Source organism: Myotis lucifugus, unplaced genomic scaffold, assembly GCF_000147115.1.
Source record: "Myotis lucifugus unplaced genomic scaffold, Myoluc2.0 scaffold_32, whole genome shotgun sequence".
In the NCBI taxonomy this organism is placed as follows: domain Eukaryota; kingdom Metazoa; phylum Chordata; class Mammalia; order Chiroptera; family Vespertilionidae; genus Myotis; species Myotis lucifugus.
Window position 1 is genome coordinate 7,356,153 of NW_005871080.1, and position 23,829 is coordinate 7,379,981.

General features: G+C 35.8%; 1 protein-coding gene across 1 annotated transcript in view; it reads left to right on the forward strand.

Moving 5' to 3' along the window:
- Positions 1-23,829, forward strand: part of LRP1B (LDL receptor related protein 1B) — a 1,324,618-nt gene that overhangs the window by 634,515 nt on the left and 666,274 nt on the right. The window contains exons 12-15 of the mRNA XM_023752441.1: positions 1,641-1,821; positions 7,681-7,900; positions 9,803-9,992; positions 17,994-18,116. Of these exons, the coding sequence (XP_023608209.1) occupies positions 1,641-1,821; positions 7,681-7,900; positions 9,803-9,992; positions 17,994-18,116 (714 nt within the window). The remainder of the gene's footprint in view (positions 1-1,640; positions 1,822-7,680; positions 7,901-9,802; positions 9,993-17,993; positions 18,117-23,829) is intronic.

The following is a 23,829-nucleotide window of genomic DNA, read 5'->3' on the forward strand; positions in this document are numbered from 1 at the left end:
AAAAAATTGTCTATAAAGTAAAGATAAAATTAAACTTTTTAAAAGCATAGACATAATTAACCTGTGGAAATTACTCATACTGGATGGTAATGAAGAAGATAGCTTAGTGAAATTGAGAACATATCTGATTCACTATAATGAGATTTTCAGTTAGATCAGATCACATGTTGTATTAGTCATTTTGAGTCAGGGCACATACTGATTAGCAGGAAAGGTTACAAAAGAAAATTTTCTTTTTTTTACAAGGTCAGAAGGATTGTGCAATTAAAGAATATTATGATAGTGCCTAGCCAGCATGGCTCAATGATTGAGCATCGACCTATGAACCCAGGGGTATGATTTGATTCCAAATCAGGGCACATGCCTGGATTGCAGCTCCATCCCCAATGTGGGGCATGCTGGAGGCAGCTGATCAACAATTCTCTCTCATCACTGATGTTTATATCTCTCACTCTCTCTTCCCCTCTAAAATATATAATATATAAAATATTTTTTAAAAAGAATATCAAATCTGTATTACATCTGCATATGAGGCAATACATGCCATATAGTGTGCGAATGCACAGCTCTGTCTCCAATGTACTACCTCTTGCTTTGTCCAGTAAGTTGCAGTTCCTTATCTCATATGCAGGAAGAAGAGGCTTCCCTGGTTTTGAAAGAAAAGAAGGACTTCACAGTAATTTCTCATGCAATAGGCAGTGGTTCTCAACCTTCCTAATGCCGCGACCCTTTAATACAGTTCCTCATGTCGTGGTGACCCCCAATTTCATTGTTACAAATTGAACATAATTAAAGCATAGTGATTAATCACAAAAACAATATGTAATTATATATGTGTTTTCCGATGGTCTTAGACGACCCCTGTGAAAGGGTCGTTCGACCCCCAAAGGGGTCGCGACCCACAGGTTGAGAACCGCTGCTCTAGAGGAATGGAACTACGATTACTGTGCTGTAGAGAGTTTGGAGGGTAGTTTACAAAATGGCAAAAAGTGAGGACAGGACCCACCATAGGAGCAGTGCATTTTTAAAGATCTCTACATTGGAGATGATCTGACTTGGAATTTTACCTCAGTTCTACACCTCTTATGTGATAATAGATTATAAACCTTCACTTTCAGAGTTTCCCTTTCTGTGAAGTGTATGAATTAGGTGAATTTGTAAGATTATATATTTATAACATTACTTTGGGTTATTGCTGCCTATATCTTATAGAAGCTGCAATGGTGTTCTTTAATAGACGTATAGATACATGGAACAAATTGTCTGGTACCCGAGGGAAGGTGGGTGGGAGGGGACTGGATAATGAAGGTGAAAGGATTAGCTAAAGAACATATACTCATACTCCATGAACATGGACTGTAATTTGGTGAAGACCAAGGGAAGAGGTGGGCAAAGGGGGCCACTGCAATATTGTCAGCATCAAACAATTTTAAAAAAATAAATGTAAAGAACATACAATTTTAAAAAAGGCACAATGGCATTCAAAATAAAATTGAACAATGTTCTATGGAATGATAACATCTGCACAAATCACATTATGAAGAAATCATTTCTTTTTTAATTAAACTTTTTATGAAGCAGAACATAAGCAGTGGACACTATTGAGAAATGTGTTCCTTTCTGGTTCTTGCTGTTTGCAGACCTGGACAATGTGGAGGGCATTGCTGTGGACTGGATCGGACACAACCTTTACTGGACAAACGATGGCTCCAGGAAGACCATCAACGTGGCCCGGCTGGAGAAGGCCGCTCAGAGTCGGAAGACCCTTCTGGAGGGAGAGATGTCCCACCCCAGAGGGATTGTGGTGGATCCTGTTAATGGGTACGAGATCTTTATTAGCTTTATGTAAGGAAATTATATCAAATACATTTGTTTTGTTTTTTTAAGTTCACATGTGAATTCACACATGAATGGTCTGATTGGAAAAAGTTACTTATTTAGTGATTTGCTCCCCTAGAGAATGTGCTAAATAAATATGTCAAAAATACATTGAACTGAAAGAAACAGATCATTTGTAGGAAGGATATATTTACTTGATTTATTCAGACAAGCACCATAATTCTCCATTTTAGACAGCCTGACACCAAGATAAATAATCAGAGAATCAAGCAATTTAACTTTTTAAAGGCTATTGAAATGTAATGTATTCAAAAATAGCCAAGTTTTGTGTACACTTGATGTGTGGGCCAGTCATTTTGTTAAATGGGTCACTATGCTCCTGTTCTGCAGTCCTCATAACAATCCTTTGAAATAGTTGCTAACCTCATCCTTGTTTTACAAAGGAGAAATTGGTAACTGATCTTCAAAAGACTGTTTAATTATTGAGAGATTGGGTAGATTTAAACCCCAGCCGCTTGTCTCCAAGACTTTACTCATAGCCACTATACTCTGCTACTTTTTTAATAGTCTAGATTGGTAATCATATAATTTTTAGACATAACCATAGTTTCCATACCGTGACATCATTTTACAGTGTGCACTATTTGTTTTAGCGTGGAATATTTTGTGCAATTCCTGGGAATATATTCCCCTTTGATGTTTTTTCAGAGTTATTACCTGAATATAATAGTGAGCATATAGAAATATCGGAGAAATGTGAAAATTCCTAACAGAATCTCAGAATTAATTGAGTAGATTGCATATTTTACAGGTACAACTGTTACATGTGGTTTTTTACCCCTCCATGGCTTACATTTCACTATTTCAAAACAGCATCACCAAAGAAATATTTTTCATATCTTAGGACAAACATACAAAACAGACTTAATTAAAGAGGAAGCATATGACTCCCTTATAGGCTGAGGTCACCTTCTCTAGAATTATTTGTCTGGAGTACAGCTGCAAATAGAGTCCGGGTGCTTCCTCTGAGGCTGACACCCAAGCAGTGAATGAATTCATTGTATGTGTTTCGGGAAGACATAATTATAAAGTAATATCAGTGATTGTATGGATAGATTCTGTAATTATCTACTCTATTCCTGGGCTTTTAAACCAAGTCATCTATCTGACCTTTAAACCAAGCCAATATTAATTTTAAGAGAAAAATATTTATTCCACACTGTCTAATTCTACTTGAAGCAAGATGTTTTAAATGTGCCTTAAAACAGCATCTTCTTTCTCGGTATTCTGTTAGAGAAAAAATATATTTTGATAGAGTGAAAGGGCCTTTGTGATGCTCAGGAAGATGATGCAAACATGGAGGTCATAGAATCATATGATTAGGGAGGACATTTAGAAGCCACTAGTTCCATCTCTCTCTTCAAATTTAGGAATCTCTTTCAACACTTCCCTAATAGGCAGACATTCAACTTTATGTGAAACCTATAGCATCTACATAGTTTGTAGTATTTGGGGGAAATTCTGATTGATATGTTTTTCTTTTATTTAAGGAAGTATCTTTATCCCCTGTGATTATTGCCTTATAACTGACCCTCTATTTGCCTCTAGTGTTACAAAGAATGACTCTAATACCTTTTTCATTCTATGGATTTTCAAATAGACTACTACTCTTATGCACCAACCTGTAAAACAGACACATATGTGCATATATACATGTGTGTGTATGTATATATTTTCCCTAGAAATATACTATGCCCAGCGCTTTGTACCAGGTATATAATGGTTAATAAAATAGGCATAGTCTTAACCTTATGAAGCATCTTGTGTTACCTGCAAGGTGAGGGAGAGGAGATAGACCAAAGTGATGGAGGAAGGCAAAAAGGTGTAGACTAAGGGTAGAAGCCTGTTAAATAGGTTTGCTGAAAGGCCTCTTTAAGGAGCCATCAGGTAATCTGAGACTTCATTGCAGAGAAGGAATCAGCCATGGACAGTGAGGAAAAGAGTGTTCCAGATAAAGAAAGTGGTACATTTGAGGATATTAAGGTGGACAAGGATTGAGTGTCAGAGAAACTGAAGTGAAAACAGCGGGGTTGGATTGCAGATAGCAAGGGGGAAGGTGACGCAGGTGCAATTGAAAAGGACAGTGGGCCCTTGCCCACCAGGATGAGAGCTTTGTACTTTGTCTTCAGTGTTAAAATAGGAAATTAATATAATCATCTTTATATTAAAAACACTAATTTCACTATTCTGTGAAGAATGGATGGAAGACATAGAAATTTGAAATGTAACTATACCAGTTTAATTATCCAAATAGTTTGTTTGACCCTAATACAATTTTTAAAATGAAGAAGAAACTTTAGCTCAGAAAACTGCATTTAAAATAACACAGTGTATCTTTAAGCAAAACTTCAGGAAAAAAATGATTTACTTACATTGTTTCTACCATAATATCTTTTTGCAGCTGTATACAGAAGAAGAAAATCTGTGATTGCCTGTTAACAAAATTACTCTGTCAGAGGTGTTTTATCAAAAGCTTCATAACCAATTATAGAGTCAGTTAAGGATTCATTTATTTTTCATTAAAGTATATTTTTGATTACCATATAGATCAATATAAATTATTAAGACAATAATTGTCCTGAAGGAGTTTATAATCTGGTGTGCTTATGTGTATACACACACACACACACACACACACACACACACAGACACATACACACAATTACCTATTAAATAAAACAAAGATATACATGATCCTCAGAAATTACTGAGGTTTTTAATACAGAATTGAGTGTTATTGGATGAACAGGAGTCCAAGATTAACAAAATTGTCCCAAGGGCTTGGGCTGTGCAGTCACAAGGTTAGTCACTGCTCTGAAGGGACAGTACAGCTAACTGAGAGGAAAGGAAGTCAGCAGCAGTTCTGAGGTGAGATGACCTCATTAAAGCTGCGGCAGGTGGAATGTGAAGGAACAGAGTAGGAGATGAGGCTAGACATAAGCAGAAATCTTCAATGTTGTGATTAAAAGTTTGAATTTATTTTGCTGACAATAGAGTAATTGGAAGGTTTGAAGATAAAAGCCATACCTTTCAATTCATGATTTAGGAAGACAAGTGACAGGTATATGAGAAGCAACCCATTAGGCGTTCCCTTTGAAAAGGGATGAAAGACAGACTGTAGCATGTGTAATAGGAACAGAAAAGTGGGGACAGACAGGAGAGACTGAAAGGATTAGATTGCAGGCCTAATTAGATTGTTGAAATGGGGATAAAGTGGGAGGAGGAGTCAATTAGGTTGGCATTGTTCCCCGGCTGATCATTGCAGATGAACTCCCTTATCCTAATAATTTCACATTTCATAATGTATATCACTAACTTAGAAACCTACATTTCCAGTTCTCACTTCTCAAACTATCATCCATACGACTGTGTCCAAAGCTCAGTTCATGTTTCCCCCCAAAGAGGATCTTGTGCAGCCATATTTCAACTAATAGTATAACACTCTCTGGTTAACAGCTAGATACCATATCAGCAACAAAATCAATTTTTTTCAATAAAATTTGTTTTACTTCCATTTCAAAGAAACTCGTAGGATTAAGATATTTCTAGGATTGACCATCAGATAATACAATTTAATTTAGAGACATGGTTAATATCAGCAAAGCCAAATTAGTATTACAAGCACACATATAAATAAGAAAAAAATCCCTGCCTTTAATTATTTTTATCTTTTTTGGAATGATCAGCTATGCAGCACCATTAAATGCAATTCAAGAAATAAATGCAATAGATAATAAAACTAAAAGATGTCACAAGAAACAAAGGAAAGAGTCTGTTTTGACAGAAAGGCTAGGAATAAACTTCACCAAAAACTTTCATTTGAACAGGCCTTGAAAATTAGAGGTACATTTTTTTCTTGCTGTACTAACAGAAGGCCAGCTTAACATTATTTTGATTTGATGGCTACCCCAAGTTCCACCTATAACAATATTTATATTTGTTATTTTATAGGTTATGTTTTCTATTTTCTGCATTTAAGAACCCTCACATTTGATGGTGATTATAAGGCTTTTACTATATAATTTTAAATCAGATAATGAAATAGGTAGATGATGATAGCATATATAGTCTCTATCAAATTAGCATCACTTATTTAAATGTTTTTCTTTTATTTTGCTTGAAAATAATCTTAGTAACATATCTTATCACAAAAATATTTCTTCAAATATAAAACAATACAAAGTATGTTTAGAATATCTGTTATCATGCTTCATTTTTCTTTATTTATCTGTACATATATAGGTGTACACATGCATGTGCAATTTGGGTTAGAGACACACACACACACACAAAAGTGTTACTATGTTCAAAAGAAAAGCTAGAGGGAAAGATAAATGCAATTTTAACAAGTTATAAATTAGCAACAAGAAAAATAGAGCATTGATTAACTGTATTTAAGATTTTATGAAAATATCAATAGGGAGACAAAAGTTGCACATTTTCCTTTCACAGAGTTGCTTTAAAATGTTGAAGTTGAATAGTTATACCTAACTATATAGGATTATAGCAAACAGTATGACCCTTTTGTTTATTCCTAATTTGCTCCAATAATAAAACCACTCAAAAAACACACAGGATATAAAATAAATATTGCCATGTTTATTTCTAGGATCAGAATGTATTTTGACTCAATAAAATTCACTAATCTTAATATACTTCCTCAGGTCTAAAAAGGCATATCCACATAATTATAAAGTTAAGAAAAGTTTTAAAAGCTTCATGGGCGAAACGTTTGGATGGTGTGTTTCAGCCTAAACTGTCCCAAATCTGCCTGTTTAGATCACTGTAGGATTATTCGTCATGGATACAGATGTTTACCAGCTTACTTCAGAAATTCTTCAGGGTCTACAGAATGTGAGAGGTAGAGAATCTAATAAGGGTCTTCCTAGGGTAAGCAGCTTAGGAGAGCTTTGGCCCTTCACAAACTTGTTTATGAGGTGACTGAATTAAAGCCTACACTTTAATAACTCAAGCACTTTCGCACGACCCTAAAACAGCATGGGTGGAGGGGTCTAACCTTATTCATGAGGGAATGGCAGCATTCCCTCTCCCACTGTTGTAGCTGACACAGAATGATTTGTTCTTCAAGGAGGAAGCTTTTGTTTGAGATAGAAATTAAATCTCAGAATCTTAAGGTCAGTCAACCTGCTGTTATTAAACTTATGTGCAGCTCAATCATCTTCTGTGGGTTTTGGGGTAATAATAAGCAGCCATAAAGACCAGGTAATTTGCATCAGGAAGACAAATTAGACCTGGCCAAACAATCGCAGTATGATTGTGCCTTTTAGTTCAAAGACAGTCCTATTGCCTGTCTTGAAAACTAATAATTCATCTGAGATTAAATAAAGTCTGCGGTAGATCATTAACTATATAAGGAGTTTTCATGCCAGTCAACGGGCTTTTTAATTACATAGTTGATTATATGTTTTATAAAATGAACACCATTTAAAAATAGTTAGTAATGCCTCACAAACCATTTCCCAAACTTTCTATCAGCACCAAATAAAATCAATATCTGGCATTTACTGTTAGCTTAATCACTGAGACCAGTAAGTGTGGTAGAGTGTTTTCTGTAACGTGTCCAAAAGATGGGCTCCACTGAACACATCCTTACTTCCCTGGGTACTTCCCAGCCGCCTGCTCCCTTTGACAGGTATGCATTTAAGTGGGAGAAAAATCAGAATGTAATTAGATTTTATGGAGGTGCCCAGTTTGCGGAAGTGACCCTCTGTAGAGAGGCTGGTTTAAATAACGTGTACGCTCTTGTTTGTAATGTCCTAGTTGGATGTATTGGACAGACTGGGAGGAAGATGAGATAGACGACAGCGTGGGAAGGATCGAGAAGGCCTGGATGGACGGCTTCAATCGGCAGATTTTTGTGACTTCAAAGATGCTGTGGCCAAACGGTTTAACTCTGGACTTTCACACCAGCACCTTATACTGGTGTGATGCCTATTATGACCATATTGAAAAGGTGTTTTTGAATGGAACTCACAGGAAGGTAAAAGACAAATGCTGCTGGTTTTAATCCGCAGGCTTCTGCGTTTTCACAGAGCCTTGTGGTGCTGTGTTAAAAATGCTTTCAAGTTTATTTTTACCGCTCCGAGGTGGCTGCCAGCAGTCTCGGTGGGGTGGCTGGAGGAGGCTGAGCGGCGCGCTGCAGCTGGCATTTGCCTCTGGGAGAGCAGGCCCGCTCACCGGGGTGTGCCAGGATTTGTGAGTTTTTTCAAAGAAGCTCTCAGGGTATCAGAGCTGCTTTAAAAGGCAGCAATTCTACATTCTTGATGAGTTTGCTCTGACCAAGCAACCCTACTCTATTCAAATATCTTCAAATTTTGCCCCTGAAATTTAGCCTATAGATTATGAAAACTTAATTATAATGCATTTCCTTTAAAATAAAGGACTTCATGCCATTGAAATGGAAACACAAGAATAAACTGAGCTTCAAGCTTGTTGGTATGAATAGATATAAACTTCCTCTTGCCTCTTTTTGGAAGAATCATTACAAAATGATTCTGAAATTCAGGGGTAAATTGAGGATGTTGTTGACTGTGTAGCAGAGGCAGTGTTGAGAAAACATCACCTCTGTATTTTACCTTATAATTCCCTAAGCATGTATAACATTATAAACTAACTTCAACTGTCTAGTTAAATAATGGAAAAGTGGAATATTTAAATTCATCAAAATGCTGTCTTTGATACTACACTTCCTTTCTTCCTTTTTGGAAAGGAAGACTGCACAATTGGCTAAGCCCATTCATTATGAATTCTGTTTGAGGAATAAATAGTATACTAATCAGTTAAGACTACTTCAGTCATTGACTCGCTCTAACAGTGCTTTAAATATTTTTCTCCAAATGAGTAAAATTCATCGCCATTTAAACTGTCACATACTTAACAGACACTAAATAAATATTTATGATTTTTTTGAAGATGTTGACGTGTACATAGTAGACATAACATTTCAATGGCCCATGTTTTAGCTTAGATTGAGGTGAGAAAATAAATAAGAAACTGTCTCAATTATTCACTATATGAAAATTTATTTTGAAGAATTCAGAAAAAAGGAGCAAAATTTAGATTGCTAACCCTACATTATTTGGATAACTTCCTCAATTCTCTAATATTAAATGAAGTGAATATAATATGCTTTTTCATATTGTATACAATCTGTTTTATAAATGGCAAAAGCTGAAAAAGTATTATCATTATTGGAGGTATTATTCCTTTTTTTCTCCCTACAACCCTACAAGTGAAATAGGACCTATCACATGATCGCTCTATTTAAACAACAAAAATATAAAACTGGAATGTAAAGAATATATCAAGGTAATCAGAATTGAAATTAGCCTACTAACCTAGTTTATCTATTTACTATTCATGTTTCTGCGTTCAAAATTGAAAATTTATCTTTTTCCTTGTCATCTCCTACATTTCTTCAATTTGCATTTGCTCAATTAAAATAGAAAGATCCCTTTCACTCCAATGTCTTAATATCACCTTGTATCCCTTGGCTATTGGATGAGCAATATTGCAATATACACAATGACACTAATTACTCAGGTCAATTTCTATCCCAGGATGTGAATCTGTAATATTGCAAAGAAAAGACACAGGGAAGAGTGTCAGACAAAGTCATTTTAACATTTTCATTTCTTGACCATACGTGTAAAGCCAAATATGAGAGTATTTAAATGAATGAATTCCTTCAAATAACAAGTTCTAGAAACAGAAAAACATGCCCACCCTGTGAAATCTATTTTTCAAATATACTGAAAGAAAAATGTGAGTTAAGATATTAGTTGGATCACTATATGTTATATTTATTTGAAAACCACTTTAAATACTTGTTATGTTTCTAAAGGTCAGTTTTGAACTTTCACAATGTGTTTATATTTTACAGGTTGTTTACAGTGGGAAAGAGTTGAACCATCCTTTTGGACTGTCACATTATGGGAATTATGTGTTCTGGACTGATTATATGAATGGTTCCATTTTTCAACTAGATTTGATAACGAATGTGGTGACATTACTGAGGCGAGAAAGACCACCCCTGTTTGGGCTTCAGATTTATGATCCACGAAAGCAACAAGGTATTAAACACCAAATAAAATTGCTTCTGAGGTTCAAACATAATAACACTTCAGTAGATACAAAAATATTTATTTTGACAGTGTTTCTGAAATGTTATGATAAAAGATGTCTACTTACTTCAAAGTCAATCAAATCTTGGAATTTGTTACCATAAAAATTTATTATTTTATTGTTCTAAATAACCTGATTGAGTAACTCTGGGAATTCTATCTGAGTGAAGTTCAATGTTTTCTCCAAATACTTCCTTTTTGATTCTGTCTTTACTGAAGGAGTCTGTTGAAGTAAATAAAAAAACTTTTTAATGGTTTCAAAGATTATTATGAGCCATTAGAACACCTTTGATTGGGAACTAAATATTATGGGAAGATATTTTAAAATAAATTATATAAGGAAATTGCATTTTTAACAGTATCTTACTATATTTTATCTTAGTTTCATGTACATTTGAAAAGCACTTAATTAATTTAGGTGATATGAAAGTAAAATAATCTACTATTATATTCATGTCTTATTAAAATCAGATAATATTCTATGTTTTATCTACATCTATGGTTTATTCTATGTGTATTAAGATTTATTAAGCCACCCACGAATACCATGAATTAGAATTTAGGGATTAAATAAAGAAAACCATTTGTAAAGTATATACTAGATTTTTGTTATGATTCTAATTATTATTCCTTTTTAAATGGAAATATTTTTGTGAAAATTTAATGAGCCTAGATTTCAATGCACTTAGTATGAAAAATTATAGCCTGAGTGTTTCATTGCACATGTTGTCAGTAGGAAGTTATCTAGCAACAAGAGTATTTTGAAGATATTTCTGCTAAAAGGGGGACGTTAAAAGAAAACTATCTCAATTAAGAACATTTTTTCTACTGTATTACAATGGTATCATTGGAATAAAAATGCAATTTCATGAAATAATGGAAGTACATAGAGTGAGAAGTATATAAAGCTTTAATAGCTAATAAAAGATAAAATTATCTTTAAAAATAAAAAATGAAATTTTTGAGATGGTATAAACTATAGTTGTGGACACGAAATAAAGAATATAACAATTGCCTGTGTTATATTGTAAATCAGCGAGAAGAACATAGGATGCCTAATGAGCCAATTAATTAGGAATCTTTATTATGCTAGTGGGCTCAGAGCAGAATATCTCTCTCAAATTCTGAGCAAAATATGGTGGAATTTTCCCCTCTTTATATCTTTCTAGCCCTTTTGTCTCCCAAATAAGGGTTTTTCTGGACCTCCTGCAGACTTTACAAAGAGCTCTGTGTAAGTTATTTTTGCAGGCAGCTTGTAACCTTGGACACAGAGTATGGGAGTAGTATCAGCCCCTTACGTCAGATGGCTAGCGTGCAAGGTCAGCCAACTAACTTTATCTTACCTGTTATTCACTCAAACTAAAAAGTAATGTTAATTTACAGAATAAGGAACTGTCTGAAAAATAACAGAGTTGACTACATAGAACAAGGGATCATTTTAAAACAGCTGAGGATTTTAAACATTAATTTTACAAAATAGAGATTATTATGCTTCACCTGCGTAAATCAAATGGTAATATTTTTTGTTACATTCATGTCCTCCCGGTCCCTCCCCCCGCCACCATTGTTGTTTGTCTACACTAAATTGGAGCCAAGACTATCAACAAGAATAACCCTTCTCATCTCCTGTGGTGTTTTGTTTTCAGGGTGCTGTTCCCTTTAATTCCACATTGATTAATTTTCTGGATTTTATTACACCAATCAGTATATAATCACATTTTCTTTTTTCATTCTCTTCTGAAATTAAATGCAACATATGGATGAGAAATATCTCAGCTAACTATAAAATGGATTTGGTCTTAAACCCATATCCTGACACTTTTTCCTTCGTAAACTTGGGACACATCATAAAGATTTAACAAAGATAAGACATGCTTTCTTCAAAAATGTTTTATAAGGAATAGATATATATTATATGAGAGTAATTTAGAACAGTACTTGTGTTTTACATTAATTAATTTTCCCCTTTCATTTCTCAATCTGGAGGCATATATTTGGAAGTTTCCTTGCATGTAAGCATTGGAAATAAATACTTAAATGAATATTGTGTCACAATGATATACAAAAACACATGTCATATGAAGATTATATTTCTAATTTATGAGGAATATATTTGGTGTTCCAGACAGTGTCATTGACATATAATTGTTTAGTGCTGTTTCTTGGATGGACAGTGTATTTTTAAAAAGGACTTTTAAAAGATTGGTAATCAAAGGGACATTAAAATGAAAGTGTATTCTTGATTACTAAATTATTTATGCAGCCTTTATTGTAGAAACCATTATGCTCCGTCTTACTGATAGAATGCATTTGGCCAAATTGATTGTTTTTTATTAGTTTAGATGAAATAATCAATTAGTTTGTTTTGTACCCAGTCTTTGTGTGGCAAAATACTTACTTGAATCTTTTGAGCAGACAATACAATGGAGAAAGGATACCTGATCAACATCTATTTTACTCAGTCAATAGACATTGAAATTGGATAACCTACTTAGTATCTAAATTTTTAGTTTATTTAACTACATTGATCAAAATAGCTAGATTATGAAGCAAAATGCAATCAGATGTTTAATTACAGACATATTATCTTACCCATGTTATAATTTCAGCAGTGTTTCTCTTTGCATCTTTTGAACATCAGATATTAATAAATATTTAGAAAAATATAATTAGTGCCACATAAACTTAAGATATATATTGTCTTATTAAACTGTTGGGTTTTTTGTTTGTTTGTTTTTAAGGATAAAGTATCTGGAGTTGAATAAAAAACAAATCCTTAAGTAGTACACATCCCTATTCTTCATGGAGTGAAATAACCTAGTCTTAAATAGCCTTCTACTCTCTTTCTCTTCCTTTCTTTCTTTTTCTATGAGGGACTAAGGTATATGGCATAATTTATATATGTAATACATATAGACTATATTTATGTATATGTAATATTTATATATATATATGAATATATATATGCACATATAAATATATAGATGATAGGTAATATCATACATACACACACTCCCCACCCCACAGGAATACTATAAAAAATTATGAGTACTATTAATTTAATATCTAAACTCTTTTAGACTTAGTGTCAGAAAATTAGTTAGCTAATTTTATCACTCCAGATCAGGAAAAACTAATCAGATTTTTGGGTAACATACCAGCTTATTTCAGGAACGTTGATATATAACCATACTAAAGAGGCTCTTAATAAAGTTCACACACACACACACACACAGCTTCAAAGAAGTCAAATGAAAATTATCTTTAATGAACATATATTTATAAAATAGAGAAAAGTATGGCACATTTTATCCTTTCTCAGATTGACATCATTCAAAGCTGATTCTTCTTAAATTATCCTAGATGAAACACATAATTTGTCTAGTCTTTATACAACTTTTATTTTCTCTTCTAAACTGCAATTCTGACTATCTCTCTATCAAGTGAAGAGAAGAAAATTCCCATAGATTTATGTTTCATATTAGGTTCAGAGACTTCTAACTACACATATGATGAAACTGAGAATTCAAGAGTTTAGGAGGCACATAGAAAAGGGAGTTTTTCCTTCCATAATTTTGAAAAAAATTCAGATAAAGGGAAGAATGAAACAATGGGATTCCTTTGCACTAATGGTTTATATATTACACCATTTGCTTCAAGTGAAAGATACTTTATTAATGAAAGTCAAATTACTGAGTCCTAAAAAATCCATATATTAATATAGGCTTAGGAAATGTTTTAATATATCATGTATCCTTATTACTCTTTATGAAAGTTACTGGAGGCCCAATGCATGAAATTCATGTATGGGGCTCGGTCCTCACAGCCCTACCTTTGTTTGAAAGGACGTCTAGAAGGTCATCCGGCTGTCTGGTCTAATTAGCATATTATGCTTTTATTATAGATAATATGCCTTTAAATAATTTACATTGATATAATAAGTATGTAGCCAAAGTATGTATGTATACTTACATACAAATAAGACTATCCCTTTTATCTTAATGAAACAGACATATCTATCCACATACATGCGCCTTATGTCTACACCCCCAAATGACTGTTTCTGTCATTCATATTGCTGACTAAAAGTTTCATTCATTCATTCATTCATGTCTTCATTCATCAATGTAACTAATGTTTATCAAACACATAGTCTATGCCAGACACTGTAAGGGACAGAAAAAATCTACAGGTTTTAAGATTGAGGAAAAAATACAGTTTTTGGCTCAGACAGACCACTATCTTGAACTTAATTTTGAAAGTTATTCCTCATTTGTTTTCCTTATAGATTTGATTTTTTTAAATATCTGCTTTAAAAGAAACTTTATTTAGGATTTTATTTTGTTTTATTTAGTATGTTATTTTTCTGAACTTTGTCATACATAAATAAGTTAGAGTATATATGATCAATAATTTTAGATTAAGAAAAATCCCTTTTCTAATTATTTAGAAATAATGATGATAATAGTGATAATAATACCACTGCTATTATCTAGAAATCCTATCTAATAAAAGGGTAATGTGCAAATTAACCATCACTCCATCACAAAGATGGTGGCGCCCAGTCCTTTCAGCCCTGCTGGAGTCCCCCAGTCCCGGGAGGGTGGCTGCTGAGAGCAGGCAGCATGAGCGGCCTGGCAGAATGCTTGCTTCATCACCATGGTGATGAGGCAAGCGTTCCCCCCTGGCCGCGGAGGACCTCTATGCAGCAGGCACAGAGCAGCCAGGGGGTGGGGGGGAATTCTTGCCTCATCGCCCTGTGCCTGGCCGCAGATTGGCCTCTGGGCCACGGAGAGCCTCTGGGCAGTGGGTGCAGAGTGGCCAGGCCCCACAGAGAGCTACTGGCACACAGATTCATGTGCATGGCTACTAGTAAATAATAAACATTATTCTAAATTCTTATTTTAAATAAGTTTTTTTCTTATTTGTAGACATTGGAAAAGTCATTTAACCCTATATTCCCACCTGAAAATGAGAGAAAATCTACTTATGAGTTTATTATAAAAATTGAATTCAATGTATATTTAAGGTAACTAGCACTAGATTGATGCATAATGGATTTTCAATAAAGATAGCTATCAATATGTTTATAAACTCATTAATATTTATGTATAAAATTTTTAATGCTATTTGTGGTCAGTGGTGTTTTCAAGATAATATCTTTATAGAAAAAGTTTTGCAAGCTACTAGAAATTTAATTAAAACTATCATATGAGCTCTATTTGAAATATGGTCAAGTAATAAATTAAAAATATATTAGGATACCATTAATATTTTTAAAATCTAAGAAATTTTAATAAGAGGTATAAATTTATTTAAATTAATGTAGATTTTAGATTTTTATTATGACAGGACAGGTATCAATTCTTCTCTTTTAACACATAGGATTCACAAAAGGAAATGTATTTAAAAGTTGGAATAATGATTATTCATTTCTAATTACTTAAATTGTACATTCAATAAGACTAATAAGTATGAGTCCTGCTGTTAAATTAAAGAATTTGATATTTAAGTATATTTTCAGTAGGACAATATGTTCTAAAATATTGTTTTCAGTACCTTCTTATTTCTTACAGTTTTAATTTTTCATAGTTTTTAAATTATTTTGAAGTAATTCTAATTTTACAAACTTTAAATTTTAATAAATATTGAACTTATAGTTCAGTCCTCTACATATGGTATGTAACATAGATAGAACTCCTAAGAATCATATGAAATATTAAATTTTTATTCCATGGTCATGGAATAAATATAGCTATATTTGGAAGCTGCCTAGAAATTTTTTTGCATCTGCTGTTGGAAAAAGTCTGAACTAAGCTTAATTATCTTCCTAGTTTAGAAATTGTTCTATAGATTTAAATATTAGCTTCCTTAGCTTCAAAGTGTATCTTTCATTTTTTATAAACATAGCAAATTTAATTTATTTCTCAGAATAATGAAAAGAAATATTTTATACTGTTGATATTCGGGCACATGATGATAATCTATGGAGATGAGTTAAATATTTATTGCATAGGGCAACATTTTAAGTATTCTTTAAACTCATTTATCAACAATTTCTGCATAGCATTTCCAATCCCTGAGGCCACAGTGCAATAATCTAGTCTAGGGATGGGCTACCCCTGGCACTCATGCCAAACATGGCACGCCAGTAACTTTTGCTGGCACGCGAAACCCTCTCTTATAATCTTCCATTTACAATTTTTTTTCTTAATATCGACTTTTTTATTTTTCAGATAAATTCAGTGTAGGTGCATCTTAGATAAATTAATAGTTTTACATAACAAGTTATCTTAAAGACCATAGACATGATTGACGAGAGAGGGGAAGAGCAATTTCTATGCCTCTGCCTTAACTCTCCCTGCCTTCCTAGATCTGACCAGCGTTTTGGTTTCATCCACATACGCTTGTGAATCTTTGTTCTCAGTGATGAATTTTGTTAAGTCTCGTCATAGGAGTAGCCTGACGGATGAAAGTAGTAGCTCGTGCATATCTCTGAAGGTCACGAAATATAAACCTGATGTAAAATCTCTGTCATCAGTGATGCAGCAGCAAAAGTCCCACTGATAATATCAAACAGAGTCATAAAGTTTTCTGTCGGACTATCAGTGTACATGTATACATTAAAAAATAAATGTATTTTTCACCATCATATACTGTGTTTTTGTCACTCAAATGAATTTTATTGTTTCTTCAAGGTTCTTCACATATGTACACCTTAAGAGATATCAAGTAGGCGTAACATGTTCTTAAAAATTTAGGGTTGGCAAGCAGAAGAATTTTGAGTCAGAGATTTTGCTGGTTTTGGCATGCACTCACAAAAAGGTTGCCCACCCCTGACCTAGTCTGTCACTTCAGTCACAGTGTTGGCACTTACACTTTAACTGCCAATGCAGTTTTAATTATTATATTATTTTATTGTATGTCTCTGGGTAATAAAAGGCTCTTTATTTTTAATGTTTGAATAAGATAGACTAATATTTTTTAAAATGTTCTTTATTGATACTTGGGAAAATGCCCCCATGTAAAAGACCCTGACATTTACACTGCCTTCTGGATTGCATTGCAGAGTTCTTTCTAACTATTCTACACATATATGATAAGAAAATGTACTTTCTTCCTGGCCTTTCTATCTTGTAGGAATAATAACATCAAAATGATGATTACCTAAATTTTATTTATTTTCACCTACATCTTTATAAAACAGAACCTCCAAACCTCTTCCAAAATTTTACCTCAGTTGTATCTGAGTCTCCCAGGGTGTCTCCCATATGTTCATGAGTATGGACATACGAGTTTCCCCCCTGTGCCTGTTTATTGATGTCTGTGCACGCCTCATCAGAGTCTGTGCCGTTCAGGTCCACTGGGACAACACGTTACCCTTGTGTGTTGCACAGTCTCCTGGTACCAGCAAGGCTGCTCATTCTTAAGGCTTCACAAATATCCTCAATGCACTGACATGCCAATGCACTCCTTGCACAACGGGAGCAATACCCCACCACTTCCCGCAAGCTCACTTTCTTTCTGTTCACTTGGGATCCAAAGCCACATTCCAAGTGCTGGTGGTCTACTTTCCAAAAAACTCAGACTTCCTAATCTGGGGAACGATCCTAGACAGATGCCATTCTGTCTTCTCTCCTCCCCCCTCTCTCTTCCGGTACCCAACTACACACAGATCATTGTCCTACAACCAACACGAAAATTCCTCGCCTCAGCACAACATATATGTTCAAACATTTCTGGATTTCATTAAGGATTCAGCAGAAATCCTGGCTGCATTCATCAATTAATTAATTATGTATTAATGCATATGTAATGTGGTGTGTGTGTGTGTGTGTGTGTGTGTGTGTGTGTGTACATATTGAAGTTTACCTACATCTCCTAGAAATAACCGGCTAACTTTAGATGGAGTCAGAGTGCTCTGACACATGTCCTTTATTCCTCTTGCAGGTGACAATATGTGCCGAGTGAATAACGGGGGCTGTAGTACACTGTGCTTGGCCATCCCAGGAGGCCGAGTATGTGCTTGTGCTGATAATCAACTTTTAGATGAAAACGGAACAACTTGCACATGTGAGTTTCTTTTCTTGTTACACCCATTGTTTAAACTTGTCTTTTGGAAGACCAGAAGCAGATGAAACCAAAGGAATTAAAAATCAAACTTGGAAAGAGAAATTCAGATACGTGTTTAGGTATAATTCCTAATTTCTAATGTACAGATGAATAACGAAAATCATGAAATTTTACAGAGTATCCTGTCACTGTTGCATATAGTTTAGTAAAAGAATAGCAGTGAGTATATGTCACAGAAGAAAACATTTTATGAAAATGTTAGGGAAACTCATCATCAGTAGTTTCACTAAAAATGTATAGTTGTTGGTTACATAGATATGTGATACACACCATATGCCTCAAGTTATCCTCAATAGCTTAATAAACTCAGTTATCTAGATTTGGTGGTGAAGGCAAGAAGGAGGTAAAAAAAAAAGATTTCTAGGGAATTTCTTGATGTTATCAAAGTAGTGAATTAACTGAATTGATTGACCTGGATTAAAGTCACTTTATTAACTTTTTCTAACCTTCCTCAGTTTACTCATCTTGTGAATTCTATGTGACACTTTTGAAATTTGTTTTCTTTACACATATCATGCCCCCTAAGAACAGCAATGGCAACCATGCTCTACATATGTTGAGTACAATATAAATGTTCCTGGAATGATAATCTTGAACTGTGTGTTACTCATGATTCCCCAAAGAAATAGAACCAGTTGGATGGAGAGAGAAACTAAGAGAGAAACAAAGAAAGGGAGAAATCTATACTAATAAAAGGGTAATATGCTAATTAGACCAGGTTGACCAGACATCTGGACGTCCAATACCTTCCGAACAAAGCCATGGTGGTGGGGGCGGAGGCAGAGGTGGTTAGGGGTGATCAGGCCAGCAGGGGAGCAGTTAGCGAGCGACCAGGATGGCAGGGGGGGCAGTTAGGGGGTGGCCAGGCCAGCAGGGAGGCAGTTAGGGGGTGACCAGGCCAGCAGGGCGCAGTTAGGGAGCAACCAGGCTGGCAGGGGACAGTTAGGAGGCAACCAGACCAGCAGGGGACCAGTTAGAGGGCGATCAGGAAAGCAGGTAGAGTGGTTAGGGGCCATCGGGCAGAGAGGCAGGTGAGCGATTAGGAGCCAGCAGTCCTGAATTGCAAGAGGGATGTCTGCCTGCCACAGAGACAGAGGGGCTCCCCCCACCATCACTGCACTCGTCAGCCATGAGCCCAGCTTCTGGCTGAGCGGCGCTCCCCCTTTGAGAGCGTACTGACCACCAGGGAGCAGTTCCTGCATTGAGCATGTGCCCCCTGGTGGTAAGTGTGCATCATAGTGACTGGTCATTCCTCCGTTTGGTTGATTTGCATATTAGGCTTTTATTATATAGGACTAGAGGCCCGGTGCACAAAAATTTGTGCACTCGTGAGGGGGGGGGATCCCTCAGACCGGCCTGTGCCCTCTCACAGTCTGGGACCCCTCAGGGGATGACCACCTGCTGGCTTAGGCCCGCTTCCTGGGGAATTGGGCCTAAGATGGCAATCCGACATTCCTCTGGCAGCCCGGCAGCCCTCGGGGGATGTCCACTTGCCAGCGGGGAGCAGGCCTAAACTGCAGTCGGACATCCTTAGCGCTCCTGAGGAGGTGGGAGAGGCTCCCACCACTATCGCTGTACTGGCAGCCATCAGCCTGGCTTGTGGCTGAGCAGAACTCCTCCCATGTGAGAGCGCCCTGACCACCAGAGGGCAGCTCCTGCATTGAGCGTCTGCCCCCTGGTGGTCAGTGTGTGTCATAGTGACCAGTCATTCCCAGTCCTTCTGCTGTTAGGGTCAGTTTGCATGTTACCCTTTTACTATATAGGATAGAGGCCTGGTGCATGGGTGGGGGCCGGCTGGTTTGCCCTGAAGGGTGTCCCGGATCAGGGTGGGGTCCCACTTGGGTGCCTGGCCAGCCTGGATGAGGGGATGATGGCTGTTTGCAGCTGGTCACACCCCCTTCAGGGTGGGTGTCCCCACTGGGGTGCCTGGCCAGTCTGGGTGAGGGGCTGAGGGCCGTTTTCAGGCTGGCAGGTGACTGAAGCTCCCAACCTCTCCTTTTTTTTCTTTTTTTTTTTTTATTCTGGGATTTATTTACCTTCTATGGCTGTCACTGGAGCTGAGAGCCAGCTTTAGCTCTGAGGCTTGGCTCCAGCTCTAAGACCTCGGCTACTGAAAGCAGGTATCTGGGTTTGTTTGGGTTCTATAATTGAAACATTGTTTCGGTCCTGCTCCGCTCCAGCTCTGACGGCTGAAAGCAGGTATCTGGTTTTTGTTTAGCTTCTGTAATTGCAACATAGTTGCTTAGACTGCAGCTCAGAGGCTGGCAGCGGCAGGCGGGGAACATTGGCTTCCTCCGTCACTGGAGCAAGCAAGCCTCCTGTTCGCTCCAGCTGCCTGGCTGCCGGCCGCCATCTTGGTTGGCAGTTAATTTGCATATCGCCCTGATTAGCCAATGGGAAGAATTCGGGGGTATGGTCAATTAGCATCTTTCTCTTTTATTAGATAGGTTATGTTGATCACTGGTTATTTCTGTATTTATAACCCTAAAACAATCAAAGGGAATAAGAAAGAAAATTATTTCATCTTGATTTATTACACTAAACAATGTTAAGTAAAAAAACAACAATAAAGGTCAGTTATTATTTAAGAAATTGTTGCATTTTTATGTTAAAAATTAAATTCTATCTTTAATATGGCATGTAACTTTTTCAGTTTTTTTCAAACATAATGGGAAAAATCAAGAGAAACAATATAGCAAATACTTTCTTGAAAAGAATTCAAAGTTTCTATGCCAGTTTCTAGTCATATGATGGTAAAGGTTTTTAAAATACATGATAGTCTTAGTTTGTAGATGAGGAAATTAAACGCAAAAGGACTGCAAATAGAGTTACAGAATATAGTGCAAAACATCTCAGTGTATCACTAACCTCTCATTAATGTTGATTCTTCTGGGTTTCTGATTTAGTTCAGGCTAGTTTATAGTGTTGTGAACTGGCTTCAACTGGATCAACTCTATAATCTGAACTAACAAGCAAAACAAAAATGCATGTTGCAACCATTGAGATATGATCATCTTGGTTTCAGTCATTCTCATTAAACTGACATCAAATGAACAAAAAACCATTGGCAGATGGTCAACCTGGAATTAAACTCCATTGGTTGTTTCTCATTGAACTTGAAACATAAGGCTATACCAGAAGAGGCATTCACCCAGCAGGAAAATATTGGCTTGCTACATGGTTGATTAAGGATGAATTCTAATGCCAAGCCTGGAAGGCATCAAGAATGAGTACGCTTCATTCTTTGTTCTTGTGAATTTTGTGTGCCATGGTCACATTCTCTCAAAACTAGAATTGAGGCCAGGTGTAGCATAGTAACTTGGAACTTACTTCCCTGGACTAACATATGTAAATCCAGTTGATCAATTACCAAGTGAGTTTGTTTGTTTGTTTGTTTGTTTGTTTATTTGTTTACTAGAGGCCCGATGCAAAAAATTCGTGCAAGAGTAGGCCTTCCTTCCCCCAGCTGCTGTCATCCGGGTTTCCCTCTGGCCATCTGCAGGCGCGGGAACCTGGGTTTCCCTCGCAGCCCTGGCTTCAACCAGAAGGTTGTCCAGAAGGACGCCCGGTCTAATAAGCATATTATGCTTTTATTATTATAGATCTTTATGCCTTTGTGGGGAAAATCACAATATACAAAGTTAGTAAATGAGCACATGGATAATTTCAAAAAAGTAAATTAAGCTCCCCAAAAATGATTGTTACTATTTATTAAAATAGCAGGATAATTTTGTCTAGTGTAATGAAACTAATTTTTTTAAATACCTTTTTAGTGTCCTGAAAGAAAAAAAAATTTCCAACATATCTTACTCCCAGGAGAGCAACTTAAGCATTGCAAAAATATTGATCATCCAAGGGTAGCATTGCACAATTATGTGTCAGTGGTACTCTGTGACCTTCTTCACCTTCTGGAACACCAGATAGATTTCTCCGTCAAAAACAGTGCTCCACTATGGCTGCGCCATTTATCTGTTCAGCTGTGACAGGCCTTATGTTCTAAGATATATGCAATCTAATGTGCAGTAAAAAGTTTAAGGCAATAAAAAGTTTAGAAGCCCTATCTAGATGAATATTTATGGCCTTCTCTGCATAGGAACTCACAAAAGATTATGTGCCACTTAGTTTGGCTGCTCGGAAGACTACTTTATCTAATAAAAGGTCATCCCCCTATGACCTAAAGGAGAAAATTCAAAACCTATAGCAACACGTTTCATCCTGCTTTCCTGTATTATATGCCTTATATAAAGGCTTCCAACAAAGTACAACTTGAAGTTTGCTTTCAGGGTCTTCTCTCTTCCTGCTCAAATGAAGGGATAGGTAGAAACTCTGTACTCCTCAAACACAAAAACAAAAACTTAATTAAACAAACAAACATGTCCTAATGTGAGACTTATAGGGACAATAGGATTTTTTAAAAAATTTTATGTACTGGGACTAATGCTTTAAACTAAGTCATTGTAGTTTCATTAACATTCAACAGCAAAGCATCAACTGAGAGAGGAGACAAGAATTAGTTTAGAACACATTAACACAGTGGTTTGAAAGGAAACATAGTAAAGTTAGAAACATAGGCACTTGTTCATGGATGCCACACACTTATTAAACCAATGTTAGGAATATACTAATATGTATTAAGTCCAATTACTTAGCTGAGGCCTAAGCCTGAGATAATTCAATAATAAAATAAAATGAAATAAATTTTAGTAGGTTTCTTCCTTTACTTTATTAGGATCTAGACATTAACTCCAGCAATTACTCTACCAGTTTTTACCAAAGAAAGTTAATACTAGAATACATATTTCCCTTTGTAATGTCCTGAAGCCTGATCTTAATACTGTAATAGCAGGTATGGTATGAAAGAATATCTGACAGCCTGCAGTTACTTGCAAGGCATGTCATGATTCAGGTAATTTTATTTTTGATTTTGATTAAATTAGAAGATTATTTGTTACTTTGTCAGTTTTCTTACTGATGAGATCATGTTGTAAAATTTTTAATAGAAATAACCCTTGCAGTAGAATTACAAGTTTTGCGTCAACTTTCAAATTCATAGTACAAAACACAACCCTGCCACAAAGTTTGCCATTCTAACAGTTGTTAATATACTGAAAACAATATATGGCTGTGCCCAAACACCCATGTGCAATGTAGGTTCAGTCATAATAAGTATTAGAACAAAATGGCACACGTGGAGCTTTTCCTATATGTTTAATTTAGGGTCACAGAAAGAACTTTACCAGTCCCTCTTTCTTATCTACTTATTGATCTTTACCCCTTAAAATAAACTAACTTCACCCACATTCTTGGGTGATAAGCCAATTGAAGTGGTACTGTTTTCCTGAAGTATTGATATAGTCCCCAGAAGAAGAATTTTCCGCTATAATAATGGCTGTAATGTAGAATTATCAACCTTTGTTAATTCTGGTAAGTCATGTAACAAATATTTTGAAACATCTAGTCTTTGCCTGGTTCTGTGCCAGGCATTGTTCTGCTCGGTGTGGGACACTGGCCTTCCTACATTGAAGAATCTCAAGGAAAGCATTAGATGTGCAAAAATTATTTACCTAATATCTTCTTTATAGAAGTTTGTGCAAGGTATAAAAATATTAATCTCATTTTTATAGGTGCTATTGGCTCTCTTATGTGGTGCCAA